Source organism: Typopeltis vanoorti, chromosome 11, assembly GCF_054136105.1.
Source record: "Typopeltis vanoorti isolate ZY-2024b chromosome 11, IOZ_Tvanoo_1.0, whole genome shotgun sequence".
Taxonomy (NCBI): domain Eukaryota; kingdom Metazoa; phylum Arthropoda; class Arachnida; order Uropygi; family Thelyphonidae; genus Typopeltis; species Typopeltis vanoorti.
In genome coordinates this window covers 6013126-6036565 of record NC_143559.1, presented here as the reverse complement: position 1 = coordinate 6036565, position 23440 = coordinate 6013126, and the positions used below count along the sequence as shown (strand labels likewise).

The 23440-nt window shown below is 36.9% G+C and overlaps 1 protein-coding gene across 1 annotated transcript in view; it reads right to left on the bottom strand.

Annotated features, from left to right (window-relative positions):
- LOC150101281 (uncharacterized) overlaps positions 1 to 23440 on the bottom strand; it is a 48246-nt gene that overhangs the window by 6000 nt on the left and 18806 nt on the right. The window contains exon 3 of the mRNA XM_090400861.1: positions 20208 to 20320. Within this exon, the coding sequence (XP_090256987.1) occupies positions 20208 to 20320 (113 nt within the window). The remainder of the gene's footprint in view (positions 1 to 20207; positions 20321 to 23440) is intronic.

Sequence of the window (23440 nt, the reverse complement as noted above, 5' to 3'; positions counted from 1 at the left end):
TTTTAAAAAAATTCATTTTTTCCTAATTAGTAACCAATTTATTAATAAATAAAACTGTAGATTTATTAATTAATCTACAGATTAATATCTGTATTAAAATCTACAGATTTTATGAATGTGTAGATTTATTAATTAATAATAAATTTATAATTAATAATTAATATATATTAGAAAAGGAGATTATTAATTAATAAGTAATAATTAATAATTAATAATTTATTTATTAATAAATTGGTTACTGATTAGGATAAAAAGAATTTTTTTTAAATTTTTTGTATAGGCAGCACCCCCACTTAAAACTTGACGGGCCACCTCTGTATGGTTGTGAAACCTGGTCGCTAACAAAAGCACACGCAAATAAATTAACAACAACTCAATGAAATATGGAGAGGATGATGCTAGGCATCACATTAAAAGATAAGAAGCCAAACATCTGGATAAGAAGCCAGATATCTATCCAGAAGAGAAGATGAGCGATGGACCACCATAGTAACGAACTGGATTCCTAAAGAAGGGAAACGAGGCGAGGACGTCCTAAAAGAAGGTGGGGTGATGAATTGTCAAAATTTGTTGGGGAAAATTGGTCAACCATTGCCAAGAACAGAGAAAGGTGGAAATAACTGGAGGAGGCCTTCGACCAGCAGTGGACAGAAAATGGCTGAAAAGAAGAAGAAGAAGAAGAAGAAGAGGAAAGAAGGCGGATTTAGCTCACTCTGTCCATAAAAAGCATATGAGAGGGCGTTCCGGCTTGTGCTTATGGATTTAAATACAGCCTTCCTATCCCGTTCCAGAGGCCTACTAAGAAAATTTCCGAAAACAGTCTTGATTAAGAATCTTTCCTTGTAAACTAGATCAGGTCCTGTTAAAATGAAATGTTTTAATGAAATGTTAAACATTTCATTAAAAAAATTCAAAGATCTTAAAAAATTTATATCATCCAAAATTTAAAAAAATAATTTTAAATATTGTTTGTTTATTCATTTATTTATTTCAATAGGCTCAGCTGTGCCATTGGAAAACTCTTTCGAAGAGATCTTTGGCCACTTTTAATTCTCCGAGTCCACAGGGAAGAATCGTTTCTGAAAATCTCAGTTTATTTCAAGCTTTAGAAGTTCTTCCCGACAACAACAACAATCAAGGTCAATATAAATCAGGTAAGAATGAAAGAAAGTACAATGTCACGCAAGAAATTAATTTAACGAAAATAAAAAAATTGATCAAACGCCTCCGCAGCGCAATTGAACGAACGATGGGTGAGTGCACCTTTCGACAAGAAAGGACCCAAGTTCGATTCCTCTGGTGAGAAGAGGAATCTTTAAATTGGCATTTACGGAGGTGGCAGAATTTTTTCTCTCCCGAAAACTTTTCTCTCGCTCATACAGACAAATCTTCCAGAAAACAGACAAATTTTACAAACACAAGTTATAATTGGCGAATGGCTTAGTAAGTCGACATGTTGTGTGTTTCAGAATACCCATTACAATTGTAGGGTTTGTAAGGGAGTGTCAGGGTAGATCAGGTATTTGATTAGCAACCCATGTCCCCAAACTCGCCGTTGAAATGGTACAAGTCGAAAAATTTCCGGGTCTGTACTAACATGAGTTCAGCCACTAGTATGGATTAGGCCATTAACATCGAGGGGGGGGGTGATTAGGGAAAGGATGCTTACGTAATTTTATTATGAATTCAACTAAAACAAACAGGTGATTAGCAAACAAACTGACTTGTTTTGGTGGAGGCCTTTACAGTGAATCACTCCTGAGGATGGGTTCGTGTTAAAATCATAAAAATTCCCTCCCTAGTGATGATAATGCAGTGTCGCACATCACATTACTGCACAATGGCAAATTACACGAATGCTGACTATACCAACATGATGTTAATGTATGGTGAAGCGCAATGTAATGGGAGGACTAACCATCAGTTGTACTCCACGGCGTTTCCCACATCATCCAACTCCATCGCAATCCTGTAGAAGAACCTCGATTTCTAGAACCGGTGCTCTTCACAACGAAGCTGTATTCACTAGAGAAGGCATGTGGAACTGCCAAAACATACATTTGGTACAGGGCCAACACTCAAGTTACTCATCGCCATGGATTCCAGAACAAGTGATGATCAATTGATTGGACCGTATCTTCATCCACCCTGCCTGAACTGCCCCATGTACTGGACGTTCTTGCAATTGTCGGAAGATGCGCCATTACACATTAAGGCAACACCTGGTTTCAGCTGGACGGTGCGCCACCGCACTTTTCACTTGTCATCCGACAATGGATTGGCAGAGGTGGCCCAGTGACTTGGCCTGCACGTTCACCGGACTTCATTGGACTTTGTGAATGCCACATGAATGTATGAAACCCCTGTGGAGTGGGTAGAAGATTTGTTGGTAAAGATACTGACTGCAGCGGGCGAGATCCAAACCATGCCAGGCATGTTTAAAAGAGAACTTGCAACGCAGGTGTAATGCATTCTGTAAAGTTAGTAGTTGCATCTTTTGCAAATGTTTATGAAATTAACATTTCATAAACATTTACATAATTATTTATCCTGTGTCTGATGTTTACGTTCTTTGTGATGTGCACACAAAAAACGTTTTTTTTCGACCTATCACTGCAACGGCGCATTTGGGGAGATGGGTTGCTAATCGAAATCTGATGACTAACCTGACCCTCTCCCCCTACATATCCTTGATGCTTGTAATGGGCATTCTGAAACACTCTGTCTATATGGAGGTTTAAGTAGTAAGTAATGGAGTTGAGTTGAATAGAGCACGTTCCCACGATGAATCCTTGGAGTGTCACATAATAGTAATATGGAATTTCATTGATTTCTTGCAAAGACGAAATTGCGGGATTTCAAACGTTGAAAAAATTTTCAGATTTGGTTCATGATTATTTAACGATTGTACCTGGTTTTAATGTCAAATAGCTTCAAGTTTTAGGTATGATTCTTCAAGCTAACACTGCTATCAATTTGGTATGAGAGTTCGGCTAATTGATATTTCCCTCACTACAGTTTATATTTGGCCCAAGTGAGCCGTTTGTTTCTCTTTACGTCTCACTAAATTCGAAAGACATATTGCCCCAATAACTGATATAGTAATTTCCATTTCATTGTGATTATTATAAAATTCACTTAGAGCCAATAAATTAGATCTAGAAGTGCTTGGTATTTCCCAAAAAGTTTATAATTTTTTACATTCGCATTTCAGTTTAATGACAAGCAACCATCCGATGATATTCACAGCATTTTTAAATTTATGCCTTATTAGGAAGAGCATTTAATAACGACTGGGACTCCCTCATCCCTTAAGAATGGCCTGTATTCTCTGTGGCATTAATTCAACTAAGTGTCTAAAACGGATTTTTGTCCATGTTGCCACAACAGCCAAGTCCAACTGTCGGAGACTGGATGGCGGCACGTTGCTGCTATGATCTGCTAGTTCCGCCTCATCCCAGATTGGCTCTATTGTGTTGAGGTGAGGACGAGCTGGCTATTGAAGTAAGGAATCTCGCTGTCATGTTCCTTGAACCACTTCAAAGTGGTTCAAGGATCATGAACCACTATATGCTTTGCCGCATGGTGCATTGTCTTGTCAGAAGTACTCATTTGCAGAGGGAAAACTGCAGCTATGAATGGGTGAACATGATCAGCGACAATGTTAAGACAGGCTGTGGCATTCAGGCAATGGTCAGCGCTAGTATCAGTGGAGCTAACGTGTGCCAAGCCAACATTCCTCACACTATTGCACCTCAGCCACAGAATAAGCTGTTGCTACTTGGCAGGACAGGTTCGTGGCCTCATGTTGTTGTTGTTATCTGGTTTTGTCTACAAGCAAGCAAGTCCTTGGACCTGCTAACAATGATCCTACCGGGAATAGACGAGGTACATGCAGTATAGTCGACCACTCCCCCACTCCTCCCCCACCGTACTCCTGGAGTATTCTTTCTTTGTAGATCTGAAATTGTTTTTGTGTTATCCAAGGATTTTGGCTTGCTTGTCTACATATTTTGAATTTATTTTTTGAGATTTCTGACATACTGTATTTTCTCTACTATGAGTTTTTAGTTTGAGCACCAAATATCCACTGAATCTGCTAATGCCATTCGTTTCTCGTCGTAGTTTTTATTATTACTTCTTGGTTAACTGTTGCCGCTTATTATTTTTTGTGCTGTTTTTCAGAATCAGATCATTTCAAGGATTCTGTTTTCGTATTGTGCCGCTTTATGGCCGGAAATAATGATCTGCAGGTTTATTTTTAATGAATGCTGCTGTGTAGATATTTGGTAGTGCCTGTAATCTATACAAGAAGCTGTGATAGTTCAGTAATGCGCTGTTGATTGCAGTAGGTAGGTTATATAGATTATAGGTCATAGACAATACGTCAAAGTATTCTGCTGTGCTATTGCTGCGATTTACCTTTGCAGCGTTCATTTACATCTGTTCAGTTATTAGGCAGGTTCTGGGTATGAAGTATTTAATTCATACAAAAGTTCTCACTTGTTTGATGGCAATTAATATCGAGTGCTATTGATCACCTGCATTTATTATTTCAAGGCACGTCATTGAATCTTCAGCGTGTTTAAATTTACAGTTACTTTCTCTATTTGAAGTCGTTTCCTTTCTTCCTCGCTTTTAGCAAGCATACAATTCAATGATACAAAGTGGCCGTTGAAGCTGAAATATAACATTCGGGTGCAATGACATGGACACGATGTATGAATTAATTGCTGCATTTCATCCTTACAGCCAATTAGGTAGTTACTTTTATTGTCCCCTAGTGAGGTTTTATGAAGCTACTGCAGCTCCTTTATAAGCAGACAGGCGCCATACAGTTCGAGATAAATACCTCGAATGAATTAGCATACTGCAGATACATTTTCTCCCACCACTGAGAGGAAAAATCCTCCCCAAACCCTCAAAAGGTTTGTTTTTTTAGGTTCTCCCTTCAAATAAACTAATCAGAGATAACAGCGGCCCCACTTATCTCGAGGGTTCTCAAGAATAAAATCTGAAAAGCCAGTAACTTGAATTTTTGTCGCTTCAGGTTTTCAATTGATACTTTTTCTATTAAAAGAGGTCGACGCACCTTGAAAGAATATTATCTTGATTGAGAACATTTCATATGAGTGAATTCTTATCATCTGCAGTGTATATCGGTTCTTCTAGTTGATATCCGATGAGTAAACCGCACGTGTTCTGTTACATTGATCATGACCTAAAAGCAAGCATATTTATTTGAAATAGCTGCACTACCGGTAAGCACATCCATTATCAATAATAATCAGGGTCTGCTAACTATTATTCGAAACAAGAGCAATCCGAATCTTCTTTTATTTATGCTGCACCAAGTAAGGTGCCAGCAAGATGCGTTTGTACACCGCAGAAATTATTTTCACTGTTTTCAAGCGCAGCAGCGGGTCGCCTGTGATTCGAGAAGTGTGAAAAATTAGCTTTGCACGATCAATGAGTACCGACGTGTATTCATTGATTGCGAATAACATCAGTGTTTCAGTTGAATTGAACTTCCCAGTGCTAGCCTTCCGATGCTTGTTCATATTACCAGAGATACCGAACGTTCAAGAAGTATGCATCACAATTTATATTTATAATAGAGTGGCGAGTTTGAGTTACATGCGGATGCATTTATGTGCGCATATGCCTCCTGTGATATTTCATAGAGAAGGTGCGTGTGTGTGGGGGGGGGAGGTTATGTTATTATTATTATTATTATTATAACGGTGTCTCCAGGAGTCAAAAGACTCATGTACCGATCTTTTTTAAAATAAAAATATTAAATGGAGTAATTAGTTTGGAATAAAAGCCTCTTTTCATAAATAAGTGAAATTATCAGTTAAATACTTTAATTCTCCAAATGATGTGGAGAAGCTTAATCATTTTTTTTAATAGGATCTATGACGAGATTATTTAATATAAAACACTAAAAAACAATAACAAAAAATTTAGTGGCAACACTTAAAATTATTAGCGTCAATCACTACTATATCATGGATGTCACAAATATTTTCGGATAATTCGTGGAAGTGAATATGTCAAGAAAATGAACTGTAGAACCCACTATTTCAGACATTAAAAATATTTGTTAGGGCCTACGAGATGGCGGCCCTTGTTGAGCCTACCCTTCACTACAGGCTGCTTAAATTAGTGATAGCCATCTCTGATTGGCTACCGGTGGAGACTGAACTGCTCACTCAGTCTCTAAAGGTTAGATAGGGCTAAACGGCCTCGTCTACTCCCTATAAGAGAATAGAAGGCGTTAGCTGATTTTTTCCCCCATATCCGAAGATATTTGTGACATTTTCAATTGAAAAAGATTTCCAACAACAGCACACTTTTAACGTATAAATAATAATTTGGCCATTTTAACTTATTTTTCTTTAATCAGATTTTAATTTTTCTCTGAAATTAAGCTCTCTATATTTCTGAGAGTCATTTATCAAAACGGATTTCAAATTCTGTTAAGTAATACTCTGCGTGCGCAAACATGACTGAGGTGTAGCACGTTCCCGTGAGAAACGAATGAACAGACGAGGAGCTGCAGCTGATTACTTACCATATGTACTGTCTTATGTAGTTTACACATAACCCACCTGGAGTGTTACCTTTATACTGTATGTTGATCAGCGTGTGTCCAAAGAAAACTTCACCTACATTCGTACTATTCAATCCCTGAATGAATGCAGCTCTAACGAAACGACTGGAGCTATAGAATAGAGGAAAAGAATCCCATTAACGAATATCTTAATACCAGAGCTTTAACTATTGAAACTACCAAAGTAGTGCGCATCAATCTGACGCTACTGTGCATTAGTCTATTCAAATTCTCTCCATGGAAATAGTGCCAAAATATAGCTCGATCTTTTCTTTATGTAATCCCACACACCAGAGGTTACCAAACCTACCGCCTCAAGTAGGCGGATGAACAAAAAGTCGAGGGGAGAAGAATAAATTTGACGACAAAGAAGATATTTGGAATGAAAGAATGCCGTGTTGAAAAGGGGAGAAAAGCTTTGTGTCGCATTCATCCACCGTCCACAGAATGCTTCTGAATTATGACATCCTGCTTGGATTTCAAATGACATCTGCTGACGATGTTCATTAGCCACTTTGAACTGTTTCTCGGACCCGCTCAGAAGTGTGCAAAGTTTTTGTAAGGAGTACCACATTGCTGATTGTTTCCCCAGTGTGACACTTCTTACTGGAAGAGGACCGCACTGGTACTGCCAAACTGCAACACAACCCGTGGTGGCATCACCGTCACGATATCAGCAGTCAAAAATGTCCAAATGGTTTTTACTTCTGCTCGTCCATGATGTTTCGGAACTACCTTGCAAAAGCTTTATAGGAATGAAATGTGTTGTGAAAAAATGACTAATTCGCAGTTGTTTTGCCACCTCACTGAGAGTTCCTTCCTATTGTCGAGATGTTGGATTTCGCAGTAACTACGGATGAGCATCCTGATGTCGTTTATCCTTAGTGACATTTATTTTTTCATTTTCTCGTTAATGACACATGTTTGGCAGGTTTTAAAACGTGAGTCTATTCATATGTATTTTGCTGTGGCAAAACTCTCTCTATACTAAGTCCGCTCTGCACTGGCTTCACCTTCGGTCCAGTGAAATCTGACAACTACGTTTTTTGCTTTTTTTTTTTATTTCTGTAAAGCCTCAGTTAGTGGGTCGCTTAAATAATAATAATGAAACTCCCTGTATATTTTTGTTGGCATTCAACGATGGGAAGAAAGGAATTAAAATGAAACTCTGAGAGATTTTATGAAAATTTTGTAGTACACTTCAGAAATTACAGCGTAAGGCAATTGTGAGAGCACCCGGAATCAGCTTATTCGCAGCAATGATTTCCTCATTTTATAATAACTGGTATCGAGTGTCAAGGGTACAGTATTTTTAGGAAGGATAGAGGAGATAGGAGAGGAGAGCGCGAGCGGCTAATGATATCGGGTGACTTGAATGCAGTTAGAGCCGAGACCTATGATTATATTACTACCACTACTAACAATATTTCATGTGGCAGTGAGTTTGAAGCCATCTGGTGTGAGGTGGAATCTAACAAGATCAATCACATAGTGGAGTGCTGTTATAGACCCAGTGGATCGGTTGCTGGTGATGAAGAAATGCATAACCAAATAGAAAAGGTGAGCGCGAAAAGAGTAATCATAATGGGAGACTTTATCTAAATATTGATTGGGTAGCAGTAAATCTCATGAGAAGAATGAAAATGCATTTATTGAGCATTTATTGTTGCAAGAAAACTTCCTCAAGCAGCATGTGACAAAAGAAACTCAAGATCAAAGAGTATTAGATTTGATTATAGTGTCAGAGGGCGTTTCAGTTAAAGACGTAACTATTCGTCGTACGCTATACGCTAACCACTTGGCCAGCCTGGTTGGATGGGTGGTTAGCGTATCCGCTCTCCAGCCAAAAGGCCGCGGGTTCGAATCCCGCTATGGGCATGGATTTTGTGTTGTCTGTGGAAATACCAGTGGCGGTGGTTGGCGGTAGATGGCGTTGGTGTAGTTGCGGTCAGTTGGTGGATTGAGTGGTTTGAGACAGAGTTGTAGAGCAGGTGCCCTCCCTCGATGAGTCTTTGGACTCCCTGGAGGTGTCAAATAATAATAACACGGAGAGAAAAATACAGACACTGTGCTCAAATCTAAAGTACTGTATCGCATTCCGAAGGAGAAAAAAGTGTCCAATTTTTTATCTTCTGGGAGGAGTATTTTGCCGGCCTGGTTGGCCGAGTGGTTAGCGCATCCGCTTTCCAGCCAAAAGGCCGCGGGTTCTAATCCCGCAGTGGGCATGGATGTTTGTGATTGTCAGTGAAAGGACTAGTGGTGGCAGTCGGCGGTAGATGGTGCTGGTGTTAGATGATGAAGGTTGGTGGAGTATTGAGATTGTAGAGTTGACGCTCTCCCTCGATGAGTCTTTGAATACCCCGGAGGTGTGATATAATAATAATAATAATAATATTCTGCCTCCGGTTGGTACAGTGATCACATGTGGTACTCACTTGGGAAGTCACTCATTTAAAAAATGTTACATGCTGAACTACAAAGCAGGAAATTATGACCAACTGAGGAGTATACTGAGTTCAGTGGAATGGGATCGGTTGATGGATGGGAAGAATATCGACAGTGCATGGGAAGAATGTCTACAGTGCATGGGAAGCATTTAAACAATGCTTGATTTAAATAATACTTAAATGATGCGATATCAGAATGTGTCCCGAGAGTTCGGAGAATAAATAGGGTAGGAATGAAATGGATGTGTAATCAGATTAAACAAGAGATTCTTAAGAAAAGGAAGATGTGGAAGGAATACTGTGTGCATAAGGATGACGTCAGTTACGAACGTTATAAGCAGCAGGCTAGAATAGTCACAACTGTTGTACAGAAAGCAAATTTTGAGTATGAAGCGAAACTGGCTCTGCGTGTTAAAGACAGATTTGAGAATTCTATCAATACGCTGCAAGTAAAAGAAAGAATGAATATAAAAGAATAATTCTTCTAAATGCAGATTGCATAAGGGTTACACACGCAGAAGTAGTTGTTCAGCTAATGAGTGCCCATTTTGTTAAAAAGCTTTCAACCTGGTGCATGAAACATTGAGTTCACTGCTACCTCTTCACTGAATGAAGAAACGCAGGTGTGTGAGGACGAGGTATTGGAGCTCTTGCACAAATTGAATAAGAATTCAGCAATAAGGACTGATGGGATATTAGCACGTCTTCTAAAAGAGTGTTCAGCTTAACTGGCCATTCCTTTTACCAGGATGTTTAATATGAGTCTCAGAAGAGGGAAGATTCCACAGGAATGGAAGGAATGCATGGTAATTCCATTGCATAAGTGACCGATGTATCGAACTATCTACCAATTAGTATCTCAGGAGTGGTGGTGAATATTTTGGAAAACTTTGTTAGGGTTTGCATTCAGAAATTGGTTGACAGTGAATCTCTACTTTGCAATGAGCAGCATGGGTTTAATAAGGGAAGGATACACAACTTGCTCACACTCTATAAGTTAACATTGAACTAGACAAGGGGAAAGGATACACCATGATACTTTTGGATTTTGCTAATGCTTTTAACAGAATACAACATAACAGACTGCTGCCCCGTATACCACTTTTTGATATCTGACTGACAGATATCAAAAAGTGGTATACGGGGGAGTCTTCAAGATTTAAGGTAACAAGTGGTGTATCACAAGGATCAGTGCTTGGTCCACTGTTATTCAATCTGTACATTAATGATATTGGGAAGGATTTGGCAAGCGACATACAGTTATTTGCTGATGATGATGCAAAGATAGGTAGGGTAATCAAGAATGCTGCTGATATATAGTACTTGAAGAATGATTTCAATAGGCTGAAATTTTGGGCATGGGAAAATGGTGTCAGTTCAATGGCAGTAAATGTAAAGTCATTTACTTCGGCGTGATCACCTTCCAATGTCGCATTATATTGGTGGGATGATGCGTGAAGAAACTGATGAGGCTAGGAATCTTGGAGTGTTAGTAGATAGGAAGTTGAAGTTCAGGGCCCAGGTGGCAAAGATTGCAAAAACAACTCAAAAGATTGTTGCAATTCTGAAACGAACGTTCACATATAAAGATAAGGATGTCATTTTTGCCTCTTTACAAGGACTTGATAAGAACTCACTTGGAGTATTGTGCGCAGGTATGGTCTCCGTTGTGATTCTGATATTTTAGAGAAAGTGCAAAGGAGAGTGTGAAAATTATACCAGGATTATGGAATACTGATTATGGAGGCAGATTGAGAATTTGTAGATTCACTCACTAGCAAACAGGAGACAGAGGGGGGTGATATGATTGAGACTTACAAACTTCTGAAAGGTTCATACAGGATTTCAATTGATGGAATTTTTCAATTTATGATGAGCGGGTAAAAGACAAGAAGGCATCCTTGTTATGTACATTTGGAAGCTGAGAATGAAGGCTGCTAAGGAGGTGAGGGCTAGATTTTTCTCTTAGAGGGTGGTGCGTGATTAGAATGTATTGCCATTGGATGTTGTGAGTGCAAGCAGCTTGAATGAATTCCAGAGTAAGTATGATAGCTGGCGCGCGTGTGTGTGTGTGTGTAGTATGTGGCCTCCCTTGATGAGTCCCTGACTGCCTAGAGGTCTCTCTTTAATAATAATAATAATAATAATAATAATAATAATAATAATAATAATTGTTCTTTTCGAAGTAGTGAAATCTTGAGAAATACTCCTTTATGTTGCTTTATTATGTATTTCATATTGTTGTGTGCAGAAAAGGAATAGAAATTTCATTTACATGTGTTCTAAAAATCCCCCCCCCCCCCAAAAAAAGCCTGAAAATTTCCGGTGATGTCCATTCAATTGTAAGAGTTCAGTAACAAGCAGAATCATTCTTTATCCAGATCTCAGCCAATTACTTTACGCGTATTCAGAAATATCCGCTCTGGAAACACAAATAAGATCTTCATCTTTCACACATTAGATGAACCAACAATCATGTCTAATTGGTTTCTTCTTCTCCATGGCCATGATTTCAACCGGAATGACAAGAAAATTTCCTGGTAACCAGTTACTGATTTGGCTCTAAACTATCGCTGTGCCGTCATCACACGCAGACGCAGGACTCGCGGTTATAAGAATTAATAAAATGCGATTATCCCTTTTGAGATGATTTTACTACTTTCACCTAAATTATTTCACCTAAATTTCACACAATTATAGCAGGAATGGTGTACATCTTGAAAAGTGTTTTACTCACATCCAATACATTCCAGGGAAATTCAAAATCAGTCTTATGGTAGTGATTTGTATCGACAGCTTTTCAAAATAATGAATGCCGTGAATTCCATCTGGATCATGTTTTTGTTCACGAGATAAAATAACCATCTAACATTTAGATTTACGATATCGTGAATATGAAGAACCAACGAATTAAAACTTTCAGCTCTGCATCTAAAATTTTGTTTATTGTTTAAGTTCTGCATGTTTACTTAACATTATTGCACTTCTTTTCCAGATAACGTGACGTTCGACAGTTCCCTCTGCCTGCCCACGGTTGCTGTCGCAGCCGCATCGACTTCAGTTCTAATTATCATTCTGCTAATTACGATAGCATGTGGACTCTTATATACAAGACTCCGCAATATGAACTCGCTTGCGAATAGCGCTAGTAACATATATGGAAAAAACGACTGCATGAGACAAACATAGGAAATAATTTAAGTACATAACAAAGATATCATCTTAAGTATGTGTTTACAGATAATCCAAATAAGCCATTGCCTATGCAAAAGTTCTGATTACACTGGTCAACAAGGGTTTTGTAACCAGAACAGGTAGATTCCCTTTTAAAAGCGGAACGCGCTTTTTCAGCAGTTGAGAGACTTTGTTATGAAGTATGCCAAACCACAAATTTCGCTAAATAATGCTATTTTTTAAAAAATACGAATCCCGTGTATAACATAATGGTTAACCCTATCGTACACTGTAAGCCTATAATAGTAGCATGTGGGTGTGGCTAAAGGTAAGGTGATTTGGAAATTCTGTTCCGAGCCCTAATATGATAACGGTTTGACGTCGTATCAGGCCTTCAATAAATAGGATGGTAGTCTCTGATGGGGTGAAGTTCCTCTCCTCGCATTGCCAAGAATTCATGCTCACAATACGATTCGAATCATGCAATTGCGCATAAAATTTGATAGAATTTAGGTTTGTTGATAAAAAAAAAGCATCACTTAGTTGTTTTATACATATTAATGTAAACAGAAACGCAAGTGTTTGCTTATCTTACTATATTTATAATGAAGAAGAAAATAGTAATCGAAAATGTACACATTTGCTTATAAGTACTTCGTTTAGAGAACGTGCTTACGACAGGTACTTATACGAGGTACTTGTAAGTTCTACCGCTTGAAGGCAGTTTCGCATGGTTTGTTTTCAAGAATCCAACAGCAGTCTGCCATCACACCAGCATTCCGTTTTCTGATGTCACTGCTCTTTCGCAATATGATATTCTGGCGAAATCGTTCATTCCGATTGCCATTCGTTGCAGAAAGAAGTTCTTCATCTTTGAGTCTCGCTTTGACTTCACTTTAAGGATAAGGTAACGTCATGCTCATTTAATTGGCTTCGTATAAACTAAACTTAAGTGATGCTCTTTCATCATCAGCATAGTGTGTAATGCGCGTCTCAGTTATTTCTCAGGTCCGTTTTGTCTTGAGGGATGAAGATCAAGTTTCGAGACCGAGAAGCTTTCCATATCTGTATGACACCAACAATCTAACCATTGGCTGAAAAGCTTTTTTTATAAAGATTTTTTCGCTTCCTAGAACGGGATTCAAATGTAAGTCTTTCCATTTGAAAGTTCCCATCGTTACGGACTGAGTTCTGGAGGCTTCCTGTTTTAATATTTCCTTACTTTTCTTTTACTATTTCCTCAACTGTCATGCACAAATTTTAGAAATCTCTGGGGAAGATACTGAAATGCAAGCCCATCATTGTCCAATTTTTAATAACGTTTTTCACGAGACCTACTTTTGTGTTCTCATAAAAAGAAAGTTTTCATTTCTGAAGCTAATAAGGTGCACATTGCTGAAGAGAACATCCAAACAGTTCAATTGCTATTTTGATAAATTCACATTTCGAAGAGGATCGATTAATTCCTTTTGTATTAGACGAGATTTTTCTAAAAAAGTTGTAAACCTATCGAACGTTAGCGCCATAAGATGCACTGAAGGTTGGATAATGCAGTGTGGTTGTTTCAAGAACCTTCATCGGGATTTTTCAAACGCAGTTGTCCCTCAAAAACGGAGGTTTTGTCTTCTGAAAGTCAGTTTCTTTTTTTAAAAATCTCGCAAAACAGCCAGAGGAAAATAGGGTAGTTAATCATCATTCCCGTAGTCTCCTAGAGACACAGAATACTACCGGAAGTAAGCATTAATCACCCTATTCCGTCGGATATGATTTCGAAAGCCAGCATAGTTCAGAATAAGGTCTACGAGTTACGCGTAACACGGAACACGTTCCTTAAACCAAAGGAACTTGTTACGTGATCTTTTTAGCCTCTCGAAATTATCCAGCCAAAAGTCGTATTTCGGCTTTTTCCTGGAATCCAATGACAATTTAACTTTCTAACGATCAGCTCGCCTTTAATTTTATTCCACACTCAAAATCGTGAAATGCAACTTTTCCTACTCGTGGGTGATTATTGCGTCACTGAGTGACGAGTTGCGAATGAATGAAATACACGCGAGAAAAGCAGTTGCATTTTACATTTCCTAACCTTTAAATGTGACATAAGAATAAAATAAACAAACAGGGATTCGATAACTCTCACTGTCACAGACATTTAAAAAAAATTAAAAAATGAATTGAAAAAAAAAGTTTTTTTTTTTTTTGAGGGGAACGGAGCGAGGAGGATTTACGATTTGGATTCAGCACCTGTAAATGTATCAGCCACCTAAAATAATTTGAGCTACAAAACGTTTACTTTGTTGGCCAGCGGTATTCAGTGTAAAAAAAAATCCAAACGTAACAGCATGCAGTTTACCGTCTCTTGGAATGTTTCAGTTACCTCAGGGAAATTATATTTAATTTCGAAAACATTTACTTCATAGTGATATGAATATGCCTATAACAGTATATTCATATCATTCTGAAGTATATTTAAATAAGTTATTATGCCTTTAAGAAAATTCCCGGTACCTCATCAAAATGCATTCTATGAAAAAAGCAAAGTGATTGGAAATTTAAAAAAAAAAATCGAAAAGGTGATATCTAATATGTATATTATCCAAGAAATTGTTAATTCACACGGTATGTAAACTTAGCTTTTTATGCTGTTAAGAAATATCTGATGTTCAATCTTTTTGAAAGATTGTAATGTATAAAGAAAACCAGCAAGTTACAAATAAAAGGGGAAAAATGTTAAATTGTTGAGATAATTATAAGAATATTAACACTGCAACACTTGAAAAAGGAGGACGAAAGAACGCGAAGTTTCTTGTCGAGAATAGTGTCGGGTAGAAATGGGAAAGTTTTGGAGATTGTTTTCGATATTGAGACCACATGCTTATTAATCCATAAAAAATAAAAGAGTAAAAAAACGAGAAGTTTCGTTCGTCGTAGGACTTCCATCATCAGGGGTAATGGTGTATAAAAGTTGAACACAACAACCAAATTAAATAGTCAATTAGATGTCTTTTTTAACTGTTCATTAATTGAGAACCCGAATACAAAATGATACGTTCGTTACTGTATGCTTGTTGGAACAATTCCAGTTGTTGTCACGTTCTGTCGAGGTCCGAGGCAGTTAAATTTTGATGAAGGCAGACCAGACTTGATGTAAAATCAAGCCTTGATTTTTTATTCCATTGCGTAGGGATTCTAAGCATTTTCGCAGCTTCTTTAAATTTTCTTGTGAAGCAGTTCTTATCAACATATGACATGTTTGTCTTTTATTTTTTATTGTTTAATAAACATGTGGTCTCAATACCGAAAATTATCTCCAGAACTGCTTACCCACAGAAACCTTCGCTTACGTATGGGGAAGTGTTTTTTGTTTTTTTGGATTTTTTTTGAGAAAGTACTACATTTTTCCACTAAAATGTGGTGTGAATGCGGGATATTATTGTACATTGAGATTTCAACAAAGAGAGAGAGAGAGAGAGAGAGAATTTTGAATGAATACAACTTAAGGAAGCCAAACACTTTAATGAAACGTGAGAGAGCATATAGTTAAAAAGAAAAGGAGTAAATTATTTTGTCCACTGCTTCACGTGCGTCTAATTTCCCGCACCTATTAAAAACCACATCAGCTATCTCCAGGTTAGGTTAGGTTCGTAGCAAGAGTAGCGTTTAAATCTCTCTCTCTCTCTCTCTCTCTCTCTCTCTCGTTTCTTTCCAATATGCTCATCTACCTTTAAAAGCAATATCAGTTTTAATCAAAACATTAAAACCAATAATGTTTCACATTCACTTATCTCTAAAATAAGACAAGCGAAAATGTAATACAAAAAAAAAAAAAACCAGTTTAATTAAATAACTATACAATCAATTATTTACATTAAGAAAATTGTAAGAGATGCCTTTCTCTCACACACTCACCCGCTTGAAATTTCCTTTCGGAATTTAAAATTAAATCCAACAGAAAACGAAACAGGTTCCCTTATCAATCTTCTCTAAGATTATTATATTTTAATACGATCGGTTCCAATCAGGATCTTCTCGCTGTAATAAAATAGTTCGCACTCCTTACAAAATAAAAAGCACATCCGACTTCAGTAACTGAAGTCGGATGTGCGTTGACAAATAAATCTCAAAGTTTTACTTCCCTCCAAAAAGTTAACCATGAAGACAAAATACATTCGAATAAACGGTCTGCCCTGCAGTTCCTTCATTGCATATTCAGTTTAGAATTGAATCGAACCGTTTTCTTCTTGTCTTCACTATTATGTTAAACACACCACCACAAGGAACACTGCTTAGAGGAAACTCGTTTCTGCTGGAGATAAAATGTTCCGTCTCCTCGTTTCATTCATTGATAAGAACAAAGGCAGGGTTATAATAGACCCACAACAGATAAATCTCACGCTGGAACTTGCTTTCTCCAAACTTCAGCCGCTGTTATTCCGTTCCACAAAAATTATATCTTCTAGCTTACCTTCTGATGATCTTATGCCATTTGAAAGAAATTAATATTTTCAGATAAATCCATAGGTCTTTGAATATTCTGATCATCAGTTCTCCTTTGAACTATGGCTGTCTCGTAACCACAGGCCTCCTAGCCACGAGTTTATTCTCCTCCCTTTGCGCGCCAACTTGCGCGCCAAAATACAGCGCAGTACTTGAACTATCTAAATTGCCCACTCCACGTGTTTGTTTATGCCATCATTTCGTCACGTTTCCGAAGATAGCAATTAATTACATCACAAACTAAAGTTACAAAGCATTTTAACAGCATTTTACGCAAGTGGATTTAATTAAATTCCGCGACGGAGTGTTAAAAGAATTGCAATAAGGTAAAAAGAAGGGGGAAGAAATATTCGTTTAATTAACCCCATTTCTCTCCGATTCTTTTATTAAGACAGCTAAGTGACCTAAAAAAAAATAAAATAAAATTCATGTGAGTGAAAAATGTGCGAAGTTTATGGTGAATGAACTCATCAGATACTCGACAATAGTTTCAGAATCCAGTAGATCCTCCCCTTTATACAACTTATTATGGGTTATGCAATGTCATACCACATATCCGAAGCGTTCGGAAAGCGTATCCTAAAACAGCAGGTTACCGACTGACAGACCACAGCAAACAGCGAGCATAGCATACTTTAGCTAGCATGAATGATTTCTAATAACTGAATCAAGTTTTTTTTTTTTTAAACGAATAATTTAGTTTTACAAAATTTATTTTGCATTTTTAACGTCGTTGTGATTCTCTGCGCCGGATAAAAAAAGGCATATTGGAAGGAAGATTGTCCAACGATCCATGAGTTTTGACGAAAATTCAGAACTTGAATGCTATCTATAAAAAGCGATAGAGGTGCCGAGAACTCGCCGAATCCAGTGTGAAGAAGTTTCAAAGAAACTACTCAGAGTTAACTGAACACTTTGAAGGTTTGAATCTTCTTTAAAAAAGGCAACAACTGTAGCAAATCCCTTGACTTTATGAGTCACTACTGAAGATGTAAATAAATTGCTGAACGCGCATGAAAAGGAGCCTACTAGAGGTGCAGAGCAAGGAACTACCGGGGAAAACAATATTGGAAAACCTAATCTTTCTCCTACCAGTGAAAAGATTGAAATTCGGTGGAAACTAATGACCCAGTTTTGAATAAAAGAACAGAAATGCTGAATGAAAAGGGACTTAAAGCTTTAGCCACATGCAACAGCGAAATGCATCTACGGGGGAAAATACACGCAGATTATTTTTATTTCAATCTCTAAACAGCAAATCCTGTAACGTTTTCGCTTTTCTTCTTAAACAAATGGGCTTCTTCATGATTTCGCTATTTAAGCGCCACTTCAGTGTCTATTGAAACCGTATTTTGAAGAACGTAACTTCGTTTCGTGACATTGAGCGTATGCGAATTCAGGGTTCGACTTAAAGATGTTTTCCAGGAACCAATTTGGTCTTAAAAGCAGAGGTCCAACTCTACTTGATAAAATAATTTGTTGTCACCCCAACATTGAACTCATTAATAGGAATGAGTTAAAAATGAGTTAAAATCGCAGCTGTCAAGGATGCGAATATCTTAATAGATATCCATTCCGCAATAAGAATAAATAAACTTTTATTACACACACACACGCCACTCGATGACAACTAACCTCTTGAAGTAAATAATGCCGTCGATATTAGATCACTACTTGTTAAAAGATTCACTCTTAAAACTGAAAACATAATTTGAATAAATCTCCTAGTCCGCAGATAATTTCCAAAGATATCATTCAATTTATAAAAATCTAGTCAAAAATATAATATAGAAAGTATTAAAAAAACAGCATATATTTGTAGTATCTCAACTTAGATGAAAAATAAATTGCCGTAATATATTTAAGATACTATTTTTTCCAGTCCCGCAATGAAATATTGCAAATCTATGACATAGTACCATGCAAGATTTTTCTAAATCTATTTTTTACGCCATTTAGGCGTAAAAAATAGATTTAGAAAAGATTTAAAAAATAGATAAAAGCATGCTCTAAGAGACTAAACTTTATTAAGCTTCCAATAAGCAGAGGGATGTCTGGTAGAAATAAATCAACTACTACCAGAGAAACAGCATATATTGAAGCTCTTCAGTAAATCCAAATAGAAAGCGTCAAATACGAAAACTTGCCTTTTTATCGAACCGCAGTTGAACCTTCTGGTCCCTTGTCATGGCTATCGGGCGAAACGTACGCTCTCACTTGCACTGTGCTTTCACTTCTCTTACTCGTAGATGATACTCTCGCAACATCACTTAAAGTAAGCCATCAGCCTCTACATGCCTCCCCTGATCTTTCGTCAAAACACATAAGAAAAATTCTTAACAGTTTAAACCGACAAGATTTCTAGGATGATATCCCCCATACCCAACGGATGTTTCAAATTCACTCGTTACATTTGGGCAATCGAGCTACAATTTTATGGTCTGACTTTTCTCTTTGCAACAGGACGGCCAGTTTCCGCTAGAGTACCCGAAAGTTCTAAAAGTTTTTACATTCTCTTTATTCTCTTCATAAATCTCTCTCTCTTTCTCGCACACACACACTAACCTCAGATATCCTTTCATCATAGTTTTGCTGATAACAGCACTCCCTTCCTCTTTTTCATTGGAAAAGGCTTATGGCACTCAAATCATTCATCCCTCAAGGTCCATAACAAAACAAAACAAAAAAGAGTCACGCCTTATTTCTCGTAAGAAAGAAGGATCGCCCTTTACTTTTTCTGACTTTTGTTACTCGCAAAACGGACAAGTCATATCCAGTCAAAAGCAGTTTCTGTTTCTTAGTTAATCTCTCTTGTTTTTCTTATTAACCATCATTAACTTCTCATCCTCCAAAAATTTTGTGTTAATTCGATACACCTCTTCTGTTAACGAATTACGTTTCATACACAGTTGGGAGTTGAAGCTCTGTATAAGACCTGATTCATCCCATCTTAGAATTCTGTTCTCACATCGTGGTAGAACACCAAACACACCTCCTTAAATATGCTTGAAGAGAGAGCCCGCTTAATAATTGAACTGGTAATATAGTGAGTCTAGAAAACAAGGAATATCTGATTTCGGGTGATGGTTGACTGGTATCGTGGGGAGACCGTTTAGCTCCCCCCCCCCCTTGCTTGCCGTAATAGTTTTGAGCATGCATGCATCTATCGAACACACATGTCCAAATGCATTTATATATATATATATATATATATATATATATATATATATATATATATATATATATATATATATATATATATATATAGCATCAGCACCCCCTATACCCATTCTTTTTGTTTGTTTCAGCACATTTAAGAGCTTTTCGGTGAGAATAACGAAGAAAAATTTCATCTTCATATAAATAAGAAAATACATTTTTATGCTCAACTAAAAATAGTGTTCCCAGGTTCGTCATTACCAGCTGTTCAACATGAAGAGGCCTTTTAAAATGTTCGAAATAATTACACTTACCCTGATTAGTCTCTGCAAATTCAAGCCTTCGAAATAAAGAAGAGCACTCCATGCAGCTGCCAGAGCACTCAAAGTGCCCGCTGGGTAGAATCCTGTATTATGAAGCACGTATCCTAAGAAGAAGAAGAAAAAAAGAGTGCACATTGATTTGCGTTGATTTTTTAAAGAATCTTCTGTTCATTATTTGAATTTACACGTGGATTTCTAAATAATAATAAACACGCTTCTATCCACAAAAGACAACAACCATATTTCAGTTTGAAATATTGAATTATACCTAAATTTACAATGAAAGGTTTGCATACAAATTTGTAATGTATTCAATACGAGGGGCATAGAAAAGAGAATTAGAATGGATCTTATATCGGACAGAAAATGGCGCAGCTGCTCCGTTTTTGTTAACGACGTTATTTCGAAACGGTGCGATTTGCTGTGATGATAAAAATTGCAAAGCGTCTTTATAAAACTGACTGACACGTTATGAACAACGGTTATCCAGGTATTATTTTATAGGTCGTATGGGCATTACGAATCTAAATTTTCGAAGAATGTTTAAGGACAAGAAATTAAAATGGAAATGCCGCAGTTGTAATAATACTTCTTCCCAAAATGACATCAAAGCTACAAGCAGACTAAATACTAGCAGCGACAGTTCAACAAAATCATTAAATAAAGATGACGGAGAAGCGGACGTGAGGGTTTTCCTAAGAAAACCCTCACGTCTTTTATCAGATATTGGAAGATCTAAATGCTATTAAAATAGAATTAAAGGCGATAACTCCGCAATAAGAAGGGAATTGGAAGAATTATTTAAAGCTGAAATAAACGATTTCAGGTCATCGCTGGAGTACAGCTTTGCATGCATTCAGGATTTACATACTGAAAGCTCAAATGAACGAACTGAAATGGGAAGTGAATGAAATTCGATAATGCTCCAGGTTAAATTGAAAAAAATTATTGAAAAAAAAAACGGTTTAGCAGAAGCTCCTAATGAAAATATGCATATTATAACTAAAAAAAAATTGGTGAACCTACGTGGAACCTACGTATGGAAGACAAAGTGCACGCCCACAGAACACCCACTAGCAGAAAAAAACAGGCGTGAAGCCTGTTTATATATTAAAAGTAAATGGATGGCGGAGGCAAGAAAACTCGACAAGATACAGCCCAACAGTTTGATGAAGAGTTAAAACTGGTGCCCGTCTATATAAAACGAACGCTTGACCAAACTTAATAAGCAACTTCTTTATGAAGGAAACAAAAGAGAGCAAGTCAAGTGTGTATGGGTAAAAGACGGTAAATTGTTCATGAGAAAGGATGACCACACAAAAGCGATACGGATCAAAACACCCGACGACCTCAACGAACGCAGTCAAAGATGGCAGTGAAATCTAAATGCCACCTATGAATAACTGGAACGATGAAGACCTAAATGGATTTAAGAGAGATGAACAACTTAGATGTCGGTGCGATTGTCAACTGTAAAAAACTATATAATATAATCTCTGTAAAAAAGCTATTTTTATGCTACTTCAAATTCATTCAAGAACGCCAACTTATATCATGTAAATATCAGGTCGTTTAGATCACATTTTGATGATTTAATGTTGCTTTTCACAGAAATCGAACTATATATACATATAGTCTTAAGCGAAATTGAAATGTGGATCAAACAACTTGAAATCGATTTTCTAGTTAATTACGACACGTATTATGACCTTCGTGATTATAATCGTTCAGGCGGATTAATTCTGTCCGCTAAGAGAAATGCTTTTAATTTTCCTAAACTGGAATTAAATACGCGTAGTGCTAAAACTGTGATGATTTATGACAGAGTGATGAATATACTCATATTTGCTATATACCACGCACACGATGGCCTGGTTGATATTTTTCTATCAGAGCTAAATAATGTCCTAAAGACCTTAAAACACAATGTTAACGGGAGATATAAATTTGGATTTATATAAGAATAATAGCATAATTGAAAAATATAAAAAAAATATTATCTACACATGGGTTTCTTGCACACATTAATGGCAATACGAGAGAAGCGCACAACTCAGTATTGATCATATGTTCGTAAGACACAAAATAGCCTATGAGATATCCTCTGCAATTTATTTTAGCAAATTAACAGATCATCTTTCGATACTGTTCAATCTATCATTACCTAACAGTGTTGATATGAGCTGTGCAGGAACTCACGAAAAATTCAAAATTGGCACCAATTATAAATTTGAGAATTACATAAAAGATTATCGACTGCCTCAAAATGATCTATTCGATTCAAATCTGTTATGAGGAATTTATCAAAATTGATCAAATATGCAGACAGCAAACCGCAACATCACAAAAGAATTACTGTGAAAACGGATGTTCGCACACGCTGGATAACAGATGAACTAAAAAATATGACGAAAGAAAGGCTCTAATACAAGCATAGGAAGAACACTTAAAGGTAAACATAAAGCACAGCAGAAGAATATTATATCTTAAAGAAATTTCTTTCTTTTTTGTACGAATGATAAAAGTAAAGAATGGGGGTTGGTTAACCTGATAATTGGCAATAAGAAGCAAAAAAACACGCGAATTCCCAGAAGGCAATGCGGTCACCATTGTGCTTAACTAAAAAAATTATGGCAGTTGTGATTTTGATCCTACAGAGAGGTAAAGTACTTGAGTCACCTTCGGTGACTTAAGAAGTCCATGTATTATAGGGTGTAGTAATCGGAGTGTAGTAATAGGATTAATAAAGGAAGAAAATGGGATGCGGCTATATAAATATCGAAAAACTAAATATCATTAATAAATCTTTCGAACACGGGAAATTTATAGAACACTTAAAGATTGCTTCAGTTATTCCGTTATTTAAAGGAGGAAACATAAATGAAATTACAGAATAATATCCGTACTTCAATAGTGTCAAAGGTTATTGAAATCCTAATGAAAAATAGATTAAATAGCTATCTAAATACCACATCCTTTTACTCATACGGGTTGAGATCGGGATTCAATACCGAAAAAACGCTGTTGATCCCCTTTATTAATCCTATTAATCCTATTGGAGTTCCATAAAACCACTTATAGTGGAACAAATACAGGAATGTAGACGGAAGAGTTTTTCTAGATATATCTACGGCTGTGTTCATTGTGACCTACTGTTACTACTACTTAAAATGTCTAGGGCATTAGAGGAGTTACTAAAGACTGGTTCAAATCCTACCTGAATA